This window comes from Bombus huntii, chromosome 4 (assembly GCF_024542735.1).
Source record: "Bombus huntii isolate Logan2020A chromosome 4, iyBomHunt1.1, whole genome shotgun sequence".
Classification (NCBI taxonomy): Eukaryota; Metazoa; Arthropoda; class Insecta; order Hymenoptera; family Apidae; genus Bombus; species Bombus huntii.
The window spans coordinates 16,363,272-16,384,226 of NC_066241.1; the positions used below are offsets into that span (position 1 = coordinate 16,363,272).

The 20,955-nt window shown below is 38.1% G+C and overlaps 1 protein-coding gene across 1 annotated transcript in view; it reads right to left on the reverse strand.

Moving 5' to 3' along the window:
• Window positions 1-1,900: 1,900 nt before the first annotated feature.
• The window catches only part of LOC126865319 (zinc finger protein 395), a 101,781-nt gene continuing 82,726 nt past the window's right edge, over window positions 1,901-20,955 (reverse strand). Inside the window, exons 6-8 of the mRNA XM_050617752.1 lie at window positions 16,003-16,103; window positions 15,182-15,446; window positions 1,901-14,844 (exon numbers count right to left, since the gene is read on the reverse strand). Coding sequence (XP_050473709.1) covers window positions 14,626-14,844; window positions 15,182-15,446; window positions 16,003-16,103 — 585 coding nt within the window. The 3' untranslated portion in view covers window positions 1,901-14,625. The remainder of the gene's footprint in view (window positions 14,845-15,181; window positions 15,447-16,002; window positions 16,104-20,955) is intronic.

Sequence of the window (20,955 nt, forward strand, 5' to 3'; positions counted from 1 at the left end):
GGAATTAAAATAAATCCTTGTCGTTCGCAATATCTTTATTTTGTCATTTAATTTTATCTTAAGATATAATTTATGCTTAATAAGGAAAAATGTAGAAATATTCCAAAGTAGTTAAACGACATTCAAATATTTTTATTGTTGTTAAATAATATTCAAATTGCTTTTACTCATGTTCTTGACTTTATTAGTAGTATTTCAATATTCCTTTCATATATAAAAAACTGATATACATTCAAAGTGTTAGTGTTTACTAACCTGCAACCTGCAACTTTCATTTCTTATGCAGCGATATACATACTCACATGTGTGAGATACACACGTATTGCTTCGTTACGTGTACGTAATTGCATACATATAAAATATGTACAATGTACAGCCATATAAATATGCATACATATTTAAAACAGGTACTCTTAATTTCAAAGACTGCGATCTGAACATGCTAAAATGGAAAAAAATTAAATACGTAGCAATTTTTCTCCAAAATTACCGTTCCAGTTGCATATAACTATATGTGTACTCAATCTATATAATGATGAACATAAATATTATAGAAATATACAATTTCTAATTTCTTTTGCATGTTTTTAATATTGTACTTTTATTGTTGATAGACGCAGTACACAGATTTTACATGAATTCGCTGGTTTGAACACACTCGACTTGGTGCCCGGCTAAACATTCTCCTACCAATATCAAATTTACAGACAAAAATTCTGTCACAGAATATTATTCGACTATTGAACATCGTACTGTAAAGACCGGTTAGAGCATATAATTTTGTGTGAAGTGTGTGACCTATTAATTACATAGTATACATAGTATTCCCTGCTATTCTCATTGCTATCCCGTTATTCTTTACGTACAGCTATTAGGTTTGTCTAATTAATACGTGTTCATTTATTCATTTAATGAACATTATTATAAAAAAAAAAAATGGAATATGGATGACAGGTTGACTAACAAATAATCTGATGCCTTCTCATGGAGATTTGGCAATGTTTCATTTATTGTAATGAATGCAGTCTTATGTCTTTTCATTGGATCATTGACTCCGTTTTTTTAAGAAATGTTGCGTCTGTAAAATGTCCACAATTCTTTTACTAAGATCATGGAGATACAAATCACCTGATGGAGTTAAAAAGACAGTACAAGGGTGATCATACGTCAGCAGCTTGCAACATGATTGCAACCTTTCGTCATTAGTCTTGCGTATATTCAAATATGGAGGCATAAATTAACATTTATTAGAGTGTTGTAAACACTCTACTGTGTTGTAAACACGCCTACAGTAACGCGTGTGTCTCGAGAATTTTCTATCATTCTTTCTTTTCTTTCTTATTGATTGCGAACTAGTTAGTAATGTAAAATTAGTAAAATACTCTTCTAGTTAAAAATTTGAGATTTTACTATTTTATACTTGAATTTGATAAATTACTGTTGCGATATAGGAAGGATGTTGCCAGATAATAATGCCAGATAAATAAGCGATAAATAAATAGAAAGCAGCAATAAAAACTATATCTTTTCAAATCAAAAATGTAGCCTTTATTTTAAAAGATACTTTTCTAACTCTCTTCTTACTTTTAAAATACAATTGTCATATACAAGTATACAATGCTATAATTATAATGAAACACATTTAATCATTTACTTGTTACGAGCGCATTTATGACGAAGGAACATGTTTCTTTAAATGTAATTTACCGATTTGCAGTTGTTTAATCGTTTACGTAAAACATGTTTTTACGCGATACAAGCCATTTTAATCGCATATCTCATTAATGGTTACTATTCTCAATTACATTGAGATAACTTAATGATCACTAATGTCTTAGATATTTCTTAAGTAATATATATTATGTAACGAGTAGAAGGTGTAAATAATGGAAAACAATAATGCAGAAGAATTCATAATAACATATATTCTATATAACACAATACTTACATAGGTATGTCTATGTATATATTTTTTTGAATTGGTATATATTTATATATATAATATAGGTAATAATTGATCATTATTATATATATATAATATATACGTAATAATTAATAAAATATAATGTTTAATAATATTAGTCGTATATGACTATAATATATTATTATCTCGTTCTTTATCATCGTCATCGTCGTCGTCGTCGATCGATTAACTACTTTCTACCATTTATATTAATTCTTTCTATGTGTAATAACAATGATCTCAAAAGGCTTATACAATATTCGGCTAGCGTATAGATAGCTTGAGATTTCTTATTTGTCGTTAAATATTTATGTTTTTTCTTATAATACACATGGTAAATTCATTTTTCGAATCTTACAATGTCATTCTTTTTTTTACTTATCTGTGCTTAATCCTACTTTGCAAATACATTTTCACTGTCGTCACTGCATTATGTTCGATACAATATGAATACAATTTTAAATACAGCTTTTCTGTTTGAAGCGCTCTTTTAACGCACCTATGTCAGTTTTTACGGTCATTTTGCTTCTGCAAAGTATCTTTATCGATGTTTTCAAGGATCGATTGTTTCCATTTCGTTACAGACACATTAAGTAGTACAGTCCATGCAACCAATCAGTACGTACTTGATGTAATAACCGAAATCTTTCCTCTTTTTTTTTTTTTTGGTATTGGAACAATTGTATCCAAGTAATTTTTTCATCCTGAATCATAAATTAAGAAAATACGAAATCCGTAATTAAAGTATAAAATACGGTATTCCAGTGTAAAATTGATTAAACATGTTATATAATACTTTATGAATTCGAAAGAATCGAACTTCACGATACTGTGTTTAGAGGTTTGATTATACCCTGTCACAAAATTCCGTGTTCGAAATGTCAATGGAAACGAAGATAGAGGGAAGGTGAGCGAGAGACAGACACAACGATACATAATTAATTCAAGTGGAAATAGTGAAATGTAATGATTAGGTAATAAGTCCAAATACTTTGTAGTTTGTTGTTTAAATTCTTCATCGTTTTTCTTATCCATCTCGAGATATTAAGTCGTTAATACGTAACGTGTGTCTTCAATAAATACATCGTGAACTTGTAAAGCAACGAGCTTGCATTGTTCACGCAGATCCACAAATTAACGTTCACAGAATAGAGAGGTAATGACGACGTTAACGATGAAGTTACTGGATGTATGAAATGTAACTCACTTTCTATACTCGTGATTGCTTCGATAACCACATGGTGATTGCAAAAGTGACAAAAAAGAGGTGTTTTGCACGTAACATTTTGCTACGCGCGCAATTGTTCCGTAATTTTGGGTTAGGCCCGTTGCTGCAAGAGAAGAAGTTGTATTATCGAAACGAACGTGTTCGTGTGTTTCCAGTGTGTGTTATAATTCGTCGGTAGAGCTTATTATCGACGGAAACACACGGTGCAATCGGTTACTTTAGCCCGGGTAATAAAAACGATTCGTCGAACAATGCATGCTGTAGGTGTTCCAGCAGGCATGAAAGGCCATATCGGGCGATGCGATTTAGCGACGCCAATGCATCGCTGTTCGTCTCTCGTTCTTTGTGCTAGATTTCGTTGACACGCGTCGGAAAGAGGGCGTGTATAAAAACACAGGACACCTATTGCTATATTAGTGTATTGCAAATACAGGTTTTTGACCCCTGTGTATTGTTGGATTGGTCGACTTGTTGTGACGCTGATAATTCGATATCGTAACAAATATCTACGTGCGATATTTTCACCGTTCGAACGATTCACGAATTATCTTCGTCTTTATTTCTTTTCTTCGTTTTATTATTCTTCAAATTGAATGACCGTGTGTAGAGAACATTTCTTAAAAATGGCTTTGCGTTTAAATATTTATACAATAGTATCGGGTAGTGTTATTTAAAAAAAACGTTGTAAGACGAGCGTGTGTATACCTCTATATATGTACGTATGTATGTATGTAGGAGTATACAAGCACAGGAGTCATTTTGACAACGTACTTTCTACATCGTTATCTACGATCCGCTCAGCTGATCACAACGAACATATATGTACGTTGAATCGGATCGAGTTATGAGCATTCTCAGTATCGGATCGATGTTCTCTTCGATGATATTCACTATTTTGGAAACGCGTCTCGATCGTGTCGAACGAACATAATTATTGCGCGATGATGACAATTCGTTTCAGGGTACCGTTTGTACGCCCAGTTTTCGATACCCGATAATCCGATCCTGATATGCTTTATTATCTAATCCCGCGTGTGCAACGTTGCAGACCAAAACAGTCTCAGCGGACACACCGCGGAGATAAAACAGTCTTTGCGTAAAAGGAGTCTTCGTATGCGTGGCGCGCGTCGATGTTACGTATCTTAATATTTATTATCTAATAAAACAAATGAAATTCGCCGCCGTCTATTATCTAATTAGTAACGCGTTGGCAATGTGCACTCGAATATGTGCCTTAGTTCCTTGGTATGAACCACGCTTTTTTGGTCTTCGACGCGCGAAGAACGCGGACAAAAATTCTCAAACATAAACTTTTAAAACATTATATATCCTGGAACAATATGTACGAATTACATAGGGTAGTACATCAGAAATTAGAATACTTTCTTCACTGTTAAAGATACGAAAAAATGTAAAAAGTGAAAATTATGTTCGATCGTTACTCGACGCATGTATGTTATGAAAAACAATATCTTGAATTTATGGTTGTATTACAAAAAAAAAAAAAAAAATGGTTAAACCTGTGTAATTTGTAAAATAATATGATACTTCTAAAAAAAATTGTTATTTATCTCAAAAAATGTCTGAATTTTGATTTCTACATTTTTTCGTATCTGCAATGGAAAAGGAAATACTTGCATAATTAGGTGTGTCATTTCTGACAGATCATCTTGTATACATTACCAGTGCTACCAGCGACAGATATACCACTATCTCGTTATATCACTGATTACGTGATACGCGTGGAGAAAAAGCTTCATCCTATACCAATACCAATAATTAATGATTATGTTTTCTTTTCCTAAAGCAATCCATATCACACTGCAGATTCTTACTTTATAGTACGTCTAATAATATCGAAAATTTCGTTGCGCCTCCTATAATTTCATTCTTCAGATATCTATAAATATTGCTAACGATTACTGCAACTACTTTATCGATACAGCTCTACGAATCCAAGAAACTGTTTACGATTAGAAGAAAGATGATATTGAAGATTTTTGTTAATTACTAAACACGTTTCTATGATCGTGTATGTGCGTGTTCGTGTATTAAGAGTGGGTATAGTGACGGGTTCGACGGAATATTAAATACAGTCGCGACAAGTAATTAAGAGCAGCATTTTCAGCAAGCACAAACGAATGAAACTTCAATGGACTGTCGATTGATCGATTAGGGGCACTGTACTCTCTGATATTGACCTGTTCGAATCGGTGTACATACTTAATTTGTATCGTAGAAAATTCATCGAAGCTTCATCTCTAAACACTTTCCATTATACATATTTTATTTTCTTTCTCTTTTATTCATTTTTTCGTTTTATGTACAAAGCCTAACGTACAACGAAGTAACCTGAAATTTTACTACATTTTTATAATATTATTCGGGTAAAATATATGTAATTTTGTTAATGTAAAGAATGTTAATTGCTAGTAAATTTATGGAATTAAATAAATTCTTAGAGAAAAGTTTTGTAGGATTTAATATTTCTTATTCTTTTTTTCTATCTAGTATATTAATTAATAATCTAACATCGCAGATATCGATCATGCTTAGGATACAGAAAGATCGTTGGACAGAATCACTTTAAAAATTCGATCGATCAAGGATACACGCCTTTAAATTTCGAAAAGAATTTCACAAAGTGGCTTAAAAACTTTTATTTGGCCGGGTGAATGTCCGAAGCTGCGATTATGTCTCATTATGGCACGAGTAAAAGCGCACAGCGATAAAACTTCCCTCTAGACGTATATTCGCCTTCTTTTATCGTTCTGATAGATTATATATGTATATATGTATATACGCATATTTTTTTGAGCAACAAAATAAATATTATGCGGTATATAATTGAAAGACCTTAGTCAGTCGAAATAAGAATTAGTGATACTCTAGTCACTAAATTATTTACATTACTATCACAATACAATATTAAAATTAATAATACACAGCTAAATGTTTCAATATATCGTCTCTATTATTGCCGATATAGAAACGAAACTACTTAATAGATAAAATAATCTAGAAAAAATAAAACGTTGACTAAAAATTTTTTAATTGTTCAATACTCTCTGTGTACTGAAAAAGATATATATATATATATCAATTATTAAATTTTTAAAACCTAATATCAATTATTCATTTTTTTCATTCATTCAATTATTAATAAATTATTAAAACCTAATAACACGATAATTTTCATTCGTTACTTCTCTTTCTTAATTTACTATTAAATTTACTATTTATTAAAAGAACCGTTAAAAATACGTAAAAACGAAGTTTAAACTTTTGAAAGATGATCACCACAATATAATTTATTTAATACTATACATACATACATGTGTATTCTGCACTGTTTACGCGATCGATGCATAGATTTTTACGCGTTACAATTTACTTTAATAAACACGATAACTCTGTTTTTGCCACTTGACTATTCATGCAAACGTATCGTACGATGGCATGTACCTACGTGTCAACGAAAAAAAAAAATTAAAGCAACTTAATCTTGGAAGTATGGAAAGTATGAATTAATAAGTCAATGCGACTTTTTTTACCGGTTAGTTTATTACCGGGAGAGAGACCAACAATAAAATTTACACTTCAATGAAATTCCATCTTTTTTATTCCATCTATGACTCGTTCCACGGATGATATATGCTCGAATCGTTCAGGCGTTGTATAATGTGACATAACCACAGCAGCTTTTACGTTAACCTATGACACTATATTTTGTTTTTTTTTCTCGATAAATAGTAGCTTCTGCAGCGATATACGGATGTAAATATTTGATAAGAGTCGCTGGTTGCACGCCGTGCCAGCCCTCTTTCGGATCTTATGGTCAATTGTATAATACGTCTTGGATAGCTGGATAGCTTAATCCATTGTTATACATATTGATGCACGGAGTATTGCATAATACTAACAAGTTCCTTATAACGCGTCGATAAGAATCTCGCGCATCTTTATCTTGCCTTTTCTTTTTCCTTTCCTCTGACATTCACATGATCGTTACCGATAGTGATGCTAATTAATAGCTTGTTCCTTTTTTTTTTTTTTTGTTAGAAATGATGATAATGACGATGACGATGGAAATAATAATAATCAATAAAAATTAATAATTAATAATGGTAATAATATAATATAATATAATTATAATTATAATATAATATAATATATAATAATATATATAATATAATATAATAATATAATATAATATAATATACTATTAATAATATGTCTTTACTTTGTGCGATCGACCAAGTGCAAACGCTGTCTAAAAGGCGGCCAGCGGCAAAAGGGATTCCGCTTTGATTGATTCGAAATCAATTTATAAATACGTCTCGCCTTCTGCCCCGCGTCGGTCAGCGACGATTTTATTAAACAGGTACATGCAATGAATTTTCCTCGCACTTGCGAAGATGTCGCCGCTTTAATATCCAGCATGCTTCTATGTAATGTAATATGTTTACCGTGTTTGTGTGTGTGAACGGCGCCCCCGGTCGACCGCACGATCAAAAATTGCATTTCATTAAATCGATATGAGATCGTTTTGGTATGATAATCCCGGCCATTTAATTTCTCTGCGACTTTTCTTGTTTCTTTCCCATCCGAATCTCGGCGATCGTGCTGGGACACACCAGAGCCCATGGATTGATTATCCGGGGCGATCGCTGTCTCTGCTGTCATTCAATATAGGATTTTGATCGCCCCTAATTGGCTCGCTTGTCGAATCGATCGAATGTTCGGTTAATACGCGCGCGGACTATGCTCGGCTATCGCGGCCGTACAGTGTTGCCAACGGGGCGATGGGACTCTTTTTACACGGCCATTTCAGCTGTCACTGCGCGAGATCTCAACGATACATCGGTCCGCGAGAGACGAATTGCGAGCATCGTGCGAAGAAAATCCGCCGATTCGATCGGAATCGATCGTCCGATCGAATCACCGTACATACGTCCATTCCGGCAACACTGTAGACGCGAGAACGACGTTTTCTTTTTCTCCTAATCATTCATATTGTCGTTGGAGGATAGTCGGCAGAAAATGATCGGGCCCAGGTTTTCGTCCCCGGCGTTTGAACGTTTTCAGGCGATCTATTAAATGCGATTACATATATTTTACAATAATAACGAATCGAGTTCACGACTCGATGCAACGAATTCGACTAAGTAATATTGACGTTTACTTCGCGAGGAGATACGTATGAAATATATTTTCAGTACCTATCGGCTAGCCACTTTGATCGAAACGGGAGAAGGGCAACCAGTATGACAGACGGTGATCGCGAAGATACGCGTCTATCGTTTAAACGAGTCGTCCCGCTTTTTTCCGGAACACATTTGCTTCGATCAAAACGGCCTCACCGTTGTTTCCGTATATGAAATAAACCTGAGGTATCTTTAAGTCTGTAAAGCTTCCGTTACGAAACTTTTAAGTTCTCGTTCTCGTTCCGTTCTCATCGCGTTTAAATGTTTCTCTTTCGCGTTAAATGTCCATCTTCTTTGCTTTTTTTCCTACAAACTTACCTTTGTTATTCTTTGTTATTTTTTCGTTTTTTTTTCTGTTTTTTATACTTTTTTTTTCTTCGAATTTTTATTTTAAGATAAAAGTACCAGAGAATATTTGGCATTTCAGATGGCACAATCGTTTAACCTTGTACTGTGAGTTTCCACGTTAGTGCCTTTATTTGAATTCCCGCCAAAATTCTCTTTTCGCTTCTGACACTTCTCCACGCAAGAAATGATCTAGCGTCAGTTTGTTCGAACTCCTTTCTCTGTTCAAAGGCATAACGGTAAAATCAAGTTTTTCCTTTCTGGATGATGCTCGTTCGTTTAGGACAATGTTTCCGTTTCTTCTACACGGATACGAGAGAAATTAAAATTTCGTCTGACTTGTGCCGAATAATACCACATACTTGGCTCGTTGTAAAAGATCGATCTATCAAAATTTCTGTAAATTTCAAAAAATTGTGGGACGTGTATTTTCTATACATGTATAAGAAATAAAAATAATGCCAAAAACAAAAGAAAAGTAATTATTCTCGTAACGTACTAAAAATATCGGTATCGCTGATTAAAATTTGAATAAAAATTAAGATATTAGAGTGTGCAGGCTGTGCCTTAAAAGCGTCTTAACAAAAGAAATACTTAATCGCTTCTTTGACATTAAACATACGTAAAACTGTGTTAAAAACACACAATATTTGCCTATAAAAAGAAAGTTTAAGTTAAAAGATCTTTGTCTAAGGTTTTGTGTAAAAAATTCTTAATCGCATGATATATCAATGTTGTACTAATAATGAAAAAATATTTTGTAGAAAACAGAAGTTTTACAAAATTTTCAATATAATGTTCTGATTTCGTTGCCTCCGATATTTTTTCATTTCTTTTTAACGATCAATAATCAAGGGATCCACTTTTTCAAACTACCCCTTGTGTTCCTTCCACTCGTAGCATTATTCGGCGTCCTACTGTGGTTTTCCGGAAAAGTATGCCGATTTTAATCGTACGGCCGAGAAACCATTTTGGTTCGGTAATTTTGATTTAAAAAAAGGAACCTATTTGGACGGCAATTACTTTCTATCCTATGCACGCTCGCGGTTTGTTCACGCGAGCTTGCACTCAATTCGCGACTTTCATTTCCTATTTTTTCTTCGCTTATTTGTTCCTTGACATTCATTTCGCAAACTAGTTCACGAGGGATCATTCTCCGTTCAGAATGTTCCTACGAAATCCTCCTTTGTAAAATCGTAACGATTCAATGATCTTGATCATTTCTTTTTTTCTAGGATCAGCGGGCATAAGTTCTTGCGTTCGATCGAGCACAGTGACATCGACTAATACTTTATGCCGTTCTAATTCGTCTATGAAATTCTATTCTCAGGAAATTCACTGAGACTCGATACGAAGGCCACGGGTGAAGAACACGATAACACGATAGCATTTCCCGTATATTTTGTAGAGTAATTTCGATCAGTGTCGATCGATTCCATATGAAGATTATCTTATCGTTTAATTTTCGAATTAAAGATGTATTTTATCGTAGTCTTTGACGACGTTTTAAGTTAATGTTATTTGAGTCTTATAAAAACATTGTGGATTGATCATCTGTTTGCAAAAGGCGAATCCTTCAAACTGCTTCATATTGAAAAGATCAAATTAAAGGTGAGAAAACTAACGAAGATGGGACCTGTCGTATTTTCACCGCGCGGTCTTCGTATTGTTATGTGTCCGCTACCAGTCAAACCGATCGAAGAAACAAAAGAAAATAGATTTTTTCTAAGTACGTAGATAATGTATCTAGTATTAAAAAGAGAAGAGAAAGAAATAGAAAAACTATTTCGCAAGATTTATACAATCCTCGTGGTACGACAATGACGAACTGTGTTTAAGCGACTTGTTCTCGACGAAGAGAATCCTGAACTCCACAGATCGATTGAAATTTGGTAAACACGATCGGAGATACGACGGCGTCTTTGGTTCGGAAATACATGATTCTATGTGCCTGTATGCGCGTGTCGCGAGAAAACGTAATGTATCGCCACGATAATAATATAATTGGTCTGATTTCGTGATTCTTCTTTTTCTCCGCGGAATTTGACACGGTTTTGCACAAAAAAGAACTCCGTAATTGACACTTCTCCTCCCTTTTCTTTCTTTCTTTTTTCCCTTTTTTTTTTTAAATGTTTATTCGCCCGACGAATCTCTTAATCTCAAGTAACGTTAAAGTGTTAAAACGGGCATATATATATGTATATACTTACAACGTTAATATACATATAACTATCATATATAGATATATATATTAAATATCGATACACGATTCGAGAGTGATATAAACCGTAAAATTATGCGAGCAAACAAGGATAAAACACGTGTGTGAGGAGAAAAAACATCGTCGCGCGATTAAATTGTACTAGAAAAATGAGCATCGATTAACACGATGGAAGTAGTCTCCTCTCCGTAAATACGAATTAAAATAGAGAGGGAAAGAAACGAACGGACGTTAAATATATACCTACAGTCTTTGAAATACCCTTTGAATTTTTTCGTTTCGGTGTTCGTTAAAAAAAAAAAAAAAAAAAAAGGAACGAGACGCTGGTCTCGTTAACAGAAACGAGTAACAACGGTCCTAATAATATCAAACATCAATGACAAAGAATCAGTTTAAATTAGTCGATGAGACAACAACGAAATCTATCGCTACGTTTCGAAGCAACCTCTTCCAAAGCGAACATAATATCGTCGTCTAGAGACTTGATGCGTACGAGTTCACCCGTGTATCACGTCGCAAAATTTATGCAGATCAAATGATTTCTTTCTTTTTTCTCTCTATGTGTGTTCCTTTTTTTTCCTTTTCTTTTTTACTCTTTATTCTATCATCGTCTCTTTCGATAACCGAAAAAGATGATCCGTATATAAGTTACGCACGAGTCGTGCGAACGATCGAAAGCGAGAAGGGAGCACATTTGACGATGTTGGTTTAAAGTAGAAGCGTCCCGCGATAGACAGACAGAGAAGTTGCTGAACGTTTAAAATCTGCCTCACAAATTTTATATGTTTCATTTATCTTTTTCCATTGTTCTACATACACGTGTGTGTGTATATATATATATATATATATATATATATATATATATATATATATATATATATATAAACGCATTTATACACATATGTATATAATCAGAAAGCAAGATCTTGAAAAGAGAATCTCGCTGCTAGGGTACAATCGATCGATCGATTCAACTGCGAAGCCTATCTATCTATACCGAAATTTCGTGCATGCAGCTTCATATTCTTATTATTCGTTTTTCCTTCTATCGGCGAACACGGTCTTAGGTCGTCGAGAGGAGGCTAGCAAGCAGCCTGAGCCTGACACACACGATGGTATCTTCGTGGTGTGTGTGCGTGTGTGTATTTTTTCGTATACGAAGCTCGAAACGATATTTTAATCGTTTTCCTTCGTTTTTATACCTCCTTTTTTTGTTTTTTTTTTCGTATAATTTTTTATTCGTTTCATTGAATTACTTTTTAATCTGGCAGTATAACAATTGGTGTATAAAATTTTGCTTCCGCGCGTTTGCCCTTCTTTCTTTTCCCTGCGTTTTTAAACCATTACCTTATCGACACGTCGTATTATTTTCGTCGCTTTTTGTCGACCCATCGTCATCCCAATAAAATTCATGCCTAATTTATAGTATCGGCCCACGGTGATTCGCCTAATTAATTCGATAAAATTTCGAGAAAAAATATCACAATTGCCTGTAGGTTCGCGGCGAATCTTCGTTCTAGACATGCCCGCCTGCGTCCTTCAAGGAAGAACAATCGGTCAAATCGAATATTCGATTTGTTTTCACGGTCTTCCGTTCGTCCGGAACGCGCGTCGCGTACGTCCCCCACGCTATATTACATACGACTGAGAAATTATACTATATCGACCCCCCCACGAAACGTGCCATTCGCAAACGAATATTTCATGTTTTAGCTAAAGCCACGGAACGCGAGACTTTTTACGCGAGTCGATAAATTGATACGAAGCGAATCGCGCGAATATTCGTTTATTGGAAGTATACTTAAAAATGACTCGCAGCGAATACAAAATCACGAATTATAAATTCGCGGATTTATGAAATTTTTTAAAGCAACAGTCTCGGGTAACGAGAATGAAACGTTCATTACGCCAATAAATATGTTCCTCCATACATATTCATCGAATAAATATTAAAAATTTCAAGGCGATCGTTAATTTCTTCCGATTAAATATTTCGACACAACTTTTTCTGGTTTAAAAATATTCCGTTCCCAATCAACTTTCTGGATAGTATGCGCGTTAATTTCGAATATTCGTTCGTTTCGTCTCGCATCAATTTCAAGACCAGCTGAAATGATCTTACGCGAATATACGTTCGATAATATTTCTAAAGATCGGCGAATATTCGTTGACGAATACGCGTATGCGAGCGCACGCGAGGGGCCACCGTGAGGCAAACGGACGAATAATCAGCCGAACAAACGAACGGCCACGATGTGGGACACGCACGCGTGATACACGGACCCACGGGGACTCTCTTTTTCTGCGAGGATCGCGTGACGACCATCCACATCCCTCGAAAAGGCAAGCCAAGAGAGCCCAGCGAGGAAATGGAGCCTAGACGCTCTCGTCGGATGAAGGAAGACCTATTGTAATGACCTAAGAGTCGGTTCGGGAACCAGCACGTATTTTCAGAGGCACGCGTGCTCATCCGTACGATTCTTGAGTCGCGTGTCTCTTTGTTTTCTTTTTTTTTTCTTTACCTAACGAATCACGGAAAGATTCTTTTTTTTTCTTTTAAAATTCTTGTTTTTTGGCGAACCGGAAGCGAGGTCATGTTCCGAGCCCTCTTACATTCCATCAGAGACAGGAAGAGAGAAAAGACTACATAGAGATAACAAAGAGAAAGAATGGAGAAAGAGAGACAGAGAGGGCGCGACAGTCTAAGGACGCCTCGTTCAGTACGCCAATTATTCGCTATCTACTAATCAAAACCCCTTATTACGGCTAAAAAGACCCTGACGGAGTTTGCCAAGTGCTAGACGAGAGTGATAAGATATCGTTCGACGATCGGTCAACGATCTTCTATTTCTATTTCTTTTTTCCTTTCGTTACAACGTTACACTCGATTTTCTTCTTCTCCGCTCTACCATCGCTCGACAACGCAACATATATCTGTGTATTTTAGACCAAGTCAAACACGATTCTTTCCTTTACGATTCTATATCCTTTTTTTTTTTTACCACGTAGTAAACAAACGCGAGATCAGCCCTTCTAACCACCCGCCATCCGTCATGGGATTGACGTATTTTTCTTGACCCGTGCCCCTCTCATCGCCTCGTTTCCATAAAAGAGGGAAGCGAGGAGAACGGCGAGGAAACACGACGGGTTTAGCGAGAGGAATAAGAAGAAAAAACAGGAAGAAGTGGTGTTTCGCTGTTCGATATGAGCCGCGCTGAACATCACAGACCACACAGAGATCGTTCTTCGATCTTTGGCGCTTTCTTCGTTTTTTTTTTTTTTTTCGAATCTATTTATATATGGATCCGGTCGAACGGAAAATGGTGGACGATACTGCAGGATACGTCTTCGCTGTCCCGTGACCATGATACAACGCGAACCACGCGAGAGGAAAACGCGCTTTCATCGCGCCTGTATCAAGCGAGTGGTCGCCATCGCCGCGACGACAACAACGTCACAATTGACGACGACGACGACGACGACCGTTCGTAACTTGACTTGTTACAACTCGTGGCTGTCTGTAACTGTTCGACTGTTGTGGAAATTTGCAATTGTTGTTTGCTGGCAGTTGGCGAGAAGTTTAACGTAGCATTGGCAAACTCTGGGGTCGGCTCGGCGACGGTCTCCGCCCGCGGACATACGAACGGGGCGGCCGCTTGGCCTAGTCGCCGAAACGGCTGCAGGCCTTCTTCCATTTGCATTGTGTGCACCATTGGTCACGATGCTCCATACCGTAGACCTTGCGGCATTTCTTCGTCTCGCCGCGGATCCGTCGCGGCGACGACGGCATCTTGCCGGTAGTCACCGTCAGCAGGCCTATGTTCTGCTGATACGCCTGGAACGGCCGGGGCGACAACTTTATGTGCTTGATCGGTGTACCCTGTTTTGTGGAAAGAGAAATCAAATTTTAGTAATCGCACGTGGAAGGGCTTTTGTAATTTGGTTCTTTCTACGTTTGGACTACGGTTGGACTGCGTTTATTTGGCTCGTTTGAATTTACTGATTTAGCAACTAACGTAATCTTGATCGATAATGCACGGCGTGTATTAAAACGAAAGAACTTTTTTTTCTTCATGGTTTCCAGGCTTTTGGGAAACAAACCAACCGTTCATTCTGCTAAACCATGCTTCTCAAAAATTGCTCGATTTGAAGAATTGCTCCAACTACCACAATAAACGTGTCCAAGTCGGAATCAACACGAATGTAATGCGACGTACCGGCGATTGCGAGATGGCGAACGCAGTGTTCCGTTCTCTGATGCCCACCATCACGTTTTCTGTACTGGTAGTGGCAGAAGTGGCCTCTAAACGGAGCTGTTTCTGGTATTCCGGATCTTCGTGCGGAGGCCTGGCCATGTCTCGATGTGACATCGTTGGCGGAGAGCTCATGTGATCGACCGCCACCTCTTGATAATAAAATTCTTCTTCGTGGTCAGAAATGTCGTCGTCTTCCTCGTTATCATAGCCATTCGACTTTTTCGGCCTGAAACATAAGCGTGATCCTCGTTAAAGGTGCCTATATCAGCGCGTGCGAACGTATACACAATCTGCTCGCGCGTGAACGAAAACGATCTACTCTTCCCGATGTTCACGAAGTCCGGCATGCCCAGTAGTTTTATCTTATCGCTTGGTTCAAGGTTAATGCTTGGATGGCGAAGGCTTTGAAAAATTATACTCGCGGCGATAGATACCGGGCCGTTCCAACTTTGAGTATTGTAAGTTGGAAAGTAGCGCAGATGTGGTGAATATAGGATTGTTTCAAGTTGACAAATAAGATAGATGGCTTATCTAAAGATGAAAGATATCGTATCTCTTTTCTGATTGCAACTGGACGAAGATGTTAGAAGAAAAGATAAATAATCGAAAGAGTATAGATATAGATCTTGCAGATAACCTGTGACCATATTCACGAAACGAGGATTAATCGTAGCGCACACGAGTTCGTGCAACAGACGCGATAAAATACAGCGCGGTGTGCCGAGAGCTCGTTAGATTTTTACGAGACTTGTTGCGTCTTACGATACTACGCTTAAACTTACCCCAAGTGTGATTGACGCACGTGCTCCTCGATAAGCGCCACAGTTGCTTTGATTTCCAGGCAGCCTGGCCAAGTGCATTTGAACACTATCGCTGCGTTCGCCTAAAATCAAAACGATCGAATAGATTTATCATCTGTTAGTTTCTACGTTAACATAGTTCGTACTGTGTCAGAAGAATAACAGTGATTGTTTCAAATGTTAGACCGATGATAGGAATGTTGAATTGATAAATACGAAGATGATTGAACGTAAAGCGATAGCGTTTTTAGTATCCATCGTATATCTTCCTCCTCGTAGAGAAAGAATTCGATATCTAGAGCGAAGAGAATTTATTAACACGTCGATTAGCGTTGTTGCGTGGAGTTGTTCGCAGTAGTGAGTTGCAAATCCGTTCGAAACTCTAACACACTATATCGTAAATGTACCATTTCGAAAACGTTCGAATCGAGCCAAATTTCACGATTAATTCAGAAATTTATACGGCTGTAAGTGCAAAGTTGGAAAAATTTTAAATCCACCTTGGATCCGCGAGCAACTCACCTACTCGCGAAACGCGAATTTCAGACAAATACAGTCGGTGTTAATTTTATATGATTTTCGAACAGTCTCGATCGTAGTGCCGAAATATTTCGTGAAGGATTTCAGACGTCCTCTAACGACGTCTCACGGTCCGTCGACGAGAGCGGCGTAGCGTGAATCGTACGTATATCGCGCGAAGCACAGTGGCGCACGGGCGAAAATCGATGCGCGGCAGTCGGCGCGTACGCTGCGCGCCACGTTTCTTTGTTTATATCTGGCCGGCAGCTCAGTGCCGGCGCGATCACGTGCTATTGATCCAGGAACGATACACCGCTTGGTCGGGCCACGCGGTCGTGCTATGATCGTGCCGCGATCCTTCCTTCAACCGTTTCACGCGGCTCTGTTTGCCGCACGCAACGGAACAGACGCGAAATCATGATTATGCCGCTTTGTTTTCCAGAGAGTCGACCGTTTCGAGATGCGAGACGATTGGAAATTGACGATGCAAGCACGCGTGGTGATGCAGATATGGAATTTTTTATATGTCGTGGAACGTGTCATTTTATACCTATAATTTGAGGTTAGGTTTCGGGGAAACGTAAGAATCGCAGGTACGCGAGAGGTTTAGGTGATTATTTAATTTGTTGGGTTTTGTGCTTAATCGGTAGGTTAAGGTTATTGGTTTTACGATTAGCCAAATATGCTACCTAACATTCTTCAAGAATCTCTAAATCTTGCAATTTACGAAAGGCGGTTGTTAGCATGAAATTTCCAATCAATAATTCTTCACAGAATAAGTGATAATTACACGCGTTGTGTTTCATACTCGTCTACTTCAATTTCCTATATGCTCTTTTATCGAAACCCAGGAAGAAAGAGGAACTCCAACTTGTCCAGTAAATAATAAAAAAAGATAATGATAGAAGACATTCTAAAGCTACGTTCGTTGAATGTATCGATCTCTCTTGCATTTAGTTAAACATAACGTCAGGAATACGAAATCAGAAAAGTTCTATTATTCCGAAAACGAATGATTTACGAAGACACGAAACTTCGTATATACAAATCTTTCGGTTCCAATAATTAAACTAACAACTTTCTTTCCTTGCGCGTCTTATCTCTTAATTAAACGCTTGAACTATCGGGTAATGCACATTCGAAGTAATGTAGCGAGAAACAGTGTTTTGAATGTAAGTTAAGAGATTTATTGTTCGCGAGCAAGATTATACCACGGTTGGCAAAAAGTGACAGAGCACACGCCTTAATCTGTCTTGCGTAATTACATCTTGAGATGTTAACGAAATACGCTTGACTTTTACAAGATATCCATGAGAATGTTCGTATGCAAATGTTCGCTATGAAAAAGGGAGGATGTTTTATATGTGTGTATGACAGTGTCAGCTGAAAATTTCGACACGACTCGTGTCTGACATTGGCTGCGCCTGCAGGCATACTCAAATCACGAAAGGTTAAAAGCGAAGGACGCCGCGAGTGGCGACACTTTGAGGAACGCTTTGAACGATTAAAACTATGTTCCACGCTGCGTGGGTCATCGATGATCCACAAATTTTAGTCGATAAAATATACATTTTACATATTCCATTACAGGTTCCGCGCTCTTTCCCTTAATATTGCAAGTGTGATTCTATAAAATTAAATATTAAATAACACCGCTGAATATAGATAATACTGCTAGAGAGTGACAAATGTAGCCAGATACGACATTATAGTACACTTGCATTGGAATCGAATAGCGATAAGAGAACATAGCAACATATATCTCCGTGACAGTTAGTTCTCAAGGACTCGTTTCTTGTACGCCAAGAAGTACACGTGTATCAAAGACACTTAACAATGGAACTATTAAACTCGTAAATTAATAATCGCACAATCGAAAAATATATTTGCTACGAGTCTGCACCAGGTTTACAAATTGTAACTCTTGATACAAATCTAATACGGTGAACATTGCAAGATTTTATTGCCACGTGTAGTACGATAGAAGATTGACAGATAAAGAGATTTCATAAAGCAGTAAAATGCTTTTAATTTCACAAAGTAGGGATATAGAAAAATGAAAATTAAATTTACGCGTAAAATATCTTTACACGTTTCCAAGATGTGTAACTTCAGATTTACAATAATTCTAATTACAAATATGTCGCGTGGATTCTACAAAAAGAATATTATTTGCTCTAGCACAGTTGCAATTATCATTTACTGTTATTGTTACTTTTCCCTGAACTAACTCGGAAACTAAACCTTAACAACACGCTGGAAACCCCTACAGTTACACAAAGCTTCAAAGTCAATACCGTCAAACATAAATGGCCGACGCGACAGTTGACGAGTTTAAAACTCGCCATTAATATCGCATTAGAAAAAGGGAACAAACTTTTTCCATCGTAGAAATTGACATCGTAAAAAATACCGTGAACGCGGTTGAGGCTCGATGACGCGAATCTCCCCTCCGTTTATCGAATGAGTCAGACGGAAAACGTGTTGTACCGGAGTGTCTCGGTTTTCAAAGTTCCATAAAACAGGAAAAGAATCGCTCGAGAAAAGCTGCTCTCAGTTCTTCAAGGACCTTTCCGTTCGTGACATCACCTCTGAAACGGTACACGCGGCCAGCGGCGTATACACGGCGTAGCATAGGCATCGCCGAGGTCACAGACCTTCTATGCCGGTTGGCAGGCAATGTTTTCCCTTTGCTTTGCCTTGCCTTGCCTTGCCTTGCCTCGTACCGAAGAAGTCAGCGTCGATTCTTTCCCTTCTTACGCGCGTCGACTTTCAGTTACGTTGCTTGATAATTACGAATAGAGGCTGTCCATATCGATGAACGTGTAGTATCATTACGTCTACGCATACACCTAATGTAGATAAGATGTAAACAGACTTTCTAAAATATCCTCCGATCTTTGTATCACATAATCGTTCGACCAGTTTCGTTTCCAAAAAAAGAAACAATGGTCTGTAAAGCGTGTACGGTAATACGCGGTAGTATACGCTATATATACACACGAGGCTGTGTTAACAGGTTGCATCGAGTGCAACACGGTGCACAATACGACCGATGTAATTGGTCACGGTCCGTTCCATTGGCGAGATGATCCAAAAGGAGTACCGTGAGTCGAAGAAAGAGAGATGTAAATCTCGCCAGCCGAAGAGAAAGACGATCTTCTTCGGTGTTGCTCTGGATGGTGTGGCGGTCTTTTCAGTGAGCCAGGGATAAGTAAGCGAGCTGGCAGGGTTGCCGAGTTCGCTAGGCGAGTAGTCTTGTCCGTGGGTGCATCGCGCGCCGCGATACCATGTTGCCGGTAGTATAGATAGATAGATGGGGATGCACGCGGCTCCGCTCGGATCGGACCACGCCGGGGCCATCTACCCTAGGGCTTCAGGCTCGTTTACGCGACGATCTCCTCTCTTTCCCTTCTCTCCCTGCATCGTGCACACGCACAAGCATGCACGTCCTCTGGAATCCATCTGCTAATGTCACGCACGCATAGCGTCCGTTTCGTATCGTGGCGTACGAATTGCTTATAATTGGACCGTGCATGCGATTATACATACAGCGTCCTCCACGAATGAAAATTCCAAGCAAGGTCTCTCTTCGCGGTGCAGCCGCGTGTTTATTTCGCGTCCATCACGAGAGTACTTGGTGCGTATATCGTGGAGTAGTGTACGCGTATAGGTGCACCGCGGGATAGCAGCGAATCAAACGTTCACCACGTTCGAGGTGAACGTAACGAACACGACGAGACACGGGATATGAAAATCGATCCGAAACTACTTGCACCGCAATAACTTGCTTTCCACAGCTCTCGCTTTCTCCGCGCGTCACACTCACCATGCTCACTGCCTTGGAAACAACGCCGTGCCTCCTTTCAATCCTTTACTGTTGAGATCTTTCGATAACTTGCATTTAGTACCGTTCCTTATCTATTTGTTTTGTTTCGAAACAACTACATCGTTACTTTTCCTAGCGAGCTATCGAAGTATAGCAATGCTCGATTCATTCGAACCTCAAATTTATGAAATGCATCGATATACAGATATATCTCCTTTTTCTGGTATTTCATCGTCGGGTAGCATTACCTAGTCATCGTGTACGTTCGTTGACGTCACGCTAATTCGATGTCAATTCCCATTTTGAGATCGCGTCGTCACCGTATAACACGCCGATCTACCTTCCACTAGCGTCGGACGTATCGTGCGCGCGGGAAGAGAAAGAACGAGATGACTATACGGTCGGTGCGGGTAAGAAAGGGAGAAAGAAAGAGAGAGGAGTCAGTTGCGAAGAAGTGGGGAGGCAAGGGTAATGCCCGGGAAACCAAAACAAACCAGGCTTCTGTGTGTTGGCGCGTCGATCCGTGGCGTGTGGTGAGGGTCGGACGTTGACCCTTCTTAACACACGAATGCTTTACGCACGAACAT